This window comes from Terrapene carolina, unplaced genomic scaffold, assembly GCF_002925995.2.
Source record: "Terrapene carolina triunguis isolate 2854851 unplaced genomic scaffold, T_m_triunguis-2.0 Scaffold119, whole genome shotgun sequence".
Lineage (NCBI taxonomy): Eukaryota > Metazoa > Chordata > Testudines > Emydidae > Terrapene > Terrapene triunguis.
The window spans coordinates 2,701,382-2,703,175 of NW_020664470.1; the positions used below are offsets into that span (position 1 = coordinate 2,701,382).

Genomic DNA, 1,794 nt, shown 5'->3' on the forward strand with positions numbered 1-1,794 from the left:
AAGAGAGATGTGGCCCTTGGGTGGTGCTGGGATGATGGCCACTGGTGATGATGAAGAAGGTGACGGTGATGAGGAAGACAATGGCTACCATTTCAGGTTGTTCTGCAAGCGATAGTGTGAGTATATGGATGTTCAGATGGACATTCTGTATTATCTCTATCTACCTTGCTGGGTTAGAGTGTTTGCGACTTTGCTAAATGTATTAATAAACTGTTGTAGATATAGAAGGCTTCCCATAGTGTGACTGTTGCAACTGTGTACATCAGGGTTCCCAAATGAACAGTAATTTTAATAATACTGGGCCTGATCTTGGGGCAAGAACCTGTCAAACCTCAGAATGATAGCTGGGAATTCTTAAGGAATCAATGTAATTAACATAAAATTCATAGATTGGGCTACAGATTAAAACTCTTCCACACTTCCCAGAATTTTCATGATTGTGTTTTGTGGTTTTGGACCAATTTTAATGTAGATGGACAGAGCAGCAGAAGGAAATCGGACAGCCCTTGCAGAGTTCATCCTGCTGGGATTTGGGGATCTTCATGAGAGGCAGATCCTTCTCTTTGTGCTGTTTCTAGCTGTCTACATCATGACGTTAGCTGGCAACATCCTCATATTGGCCATCATCTCATGCAGCAGGAGCCTGCATACCCCGATGTACTACTTCCTGGGAAATTTCTCCTTCCTTGAGATCTGGTACACAGCTTCTACCACCTCCAAGATGCTAAGAACTTTACTCACTGCACACGAAGCAATCTCCTTCTTGGGCTGCATCACCCAGTCTTATTTCTTCAGTTCCATGGCTATCACTGAGTGTTTCCTCCTGGCGGTGATGTCTTATGACCGGTATGTAGCCATCTGCAGCCCGCTCCGTTACAGGGCCATCATGAACTCCAAGGTTTGCCTGCAGATGGCAGCAGGTTCTTGGATAAGTGGGTTCCTGACTCCCATAGTAACCATTGTCTTGATCTTCAGGTTGCCATTCTGTGCCTCCAATGAAATTGACCATTTCTTCTGTGACCTAGCACCGGTCATGAAGCTCTCCTGCACTGATGCCCATGTGGCCAAGACAACCACATTCATCATGGCCTCTGTTGTGACCATGGTCCCATTTCTGCTGACTGTAGTATCCTATGCCAACATCCTGTCCACCATTCTCAGGGTCCCTTCCACCATGGGGAAACAGAAAGCCTTCTCCACCTGTTCCTCTCATCTCATTGTGGTGACCTTGTTCTATGGGACCTCAGGCATTGTTTATGTGGTTCCCACGACCAGCCAGTCTCCGGGCCTAAATAAAATGTTCTCCCTGCTGTACATGGTGATTACCCCTATGGTTAACCCCATTATATACAGTCTGAGAAACAAGGAGGTCAAAGAAGCTCTGAGGAAAATTATAAGTAAAAGGCCTAATTGACTGTCTCCATTAGTAACTGGAGGCCAAGTGAGGATTCATCCAGAAGACCCATAATAAACCCAATTCAGTGATCACCATTAAAATGCAGTTACCACAAGCCTGAATCCAAAGGCAGTTGATTTGCTCTCATTCCTTATGCAGATGAAAACCCCTTTGAGGTCTGTGAAATTTTGTGTGATCAAAGACCTAGCCATAGCTCAGCATAGACCTCAGGTTTTGGCCCGTAATTATGTCTAGAGCCAGCTGGAAACTGGGATTATTTTTCCCCCAAGACAATTTTGAATTGTTTTTTTTGGAAAACCCAAAAATGTCCAGCTGAAAGACTAAACTTTTTGGACAAAAGTAAACAAACAAACAAACAAATAAATCTAAGGTTTTTA

General features: G+C 44.1%; 1 protein-coding gene across 1 annotated transcript; it reads left to right on the forward strand.

Annotated features, from left to right (window-relative positions):
• Positions 1-472: 472 nt before the first annotated feature.
• On the forward strand, positions 473-1,414 carry LOC112103613 (olfactory receptor 11L1-like). The gene has a single exon (XM_024195486.2). It carries the CDS (start codon positions 473-475, stop codon positions 1,412-1,414), a length of 942 nt encoding a protein of 313 aa, XP_024051254.2.
• Positions 1,415-1,794: the final 380 nt, after the last annotated feature.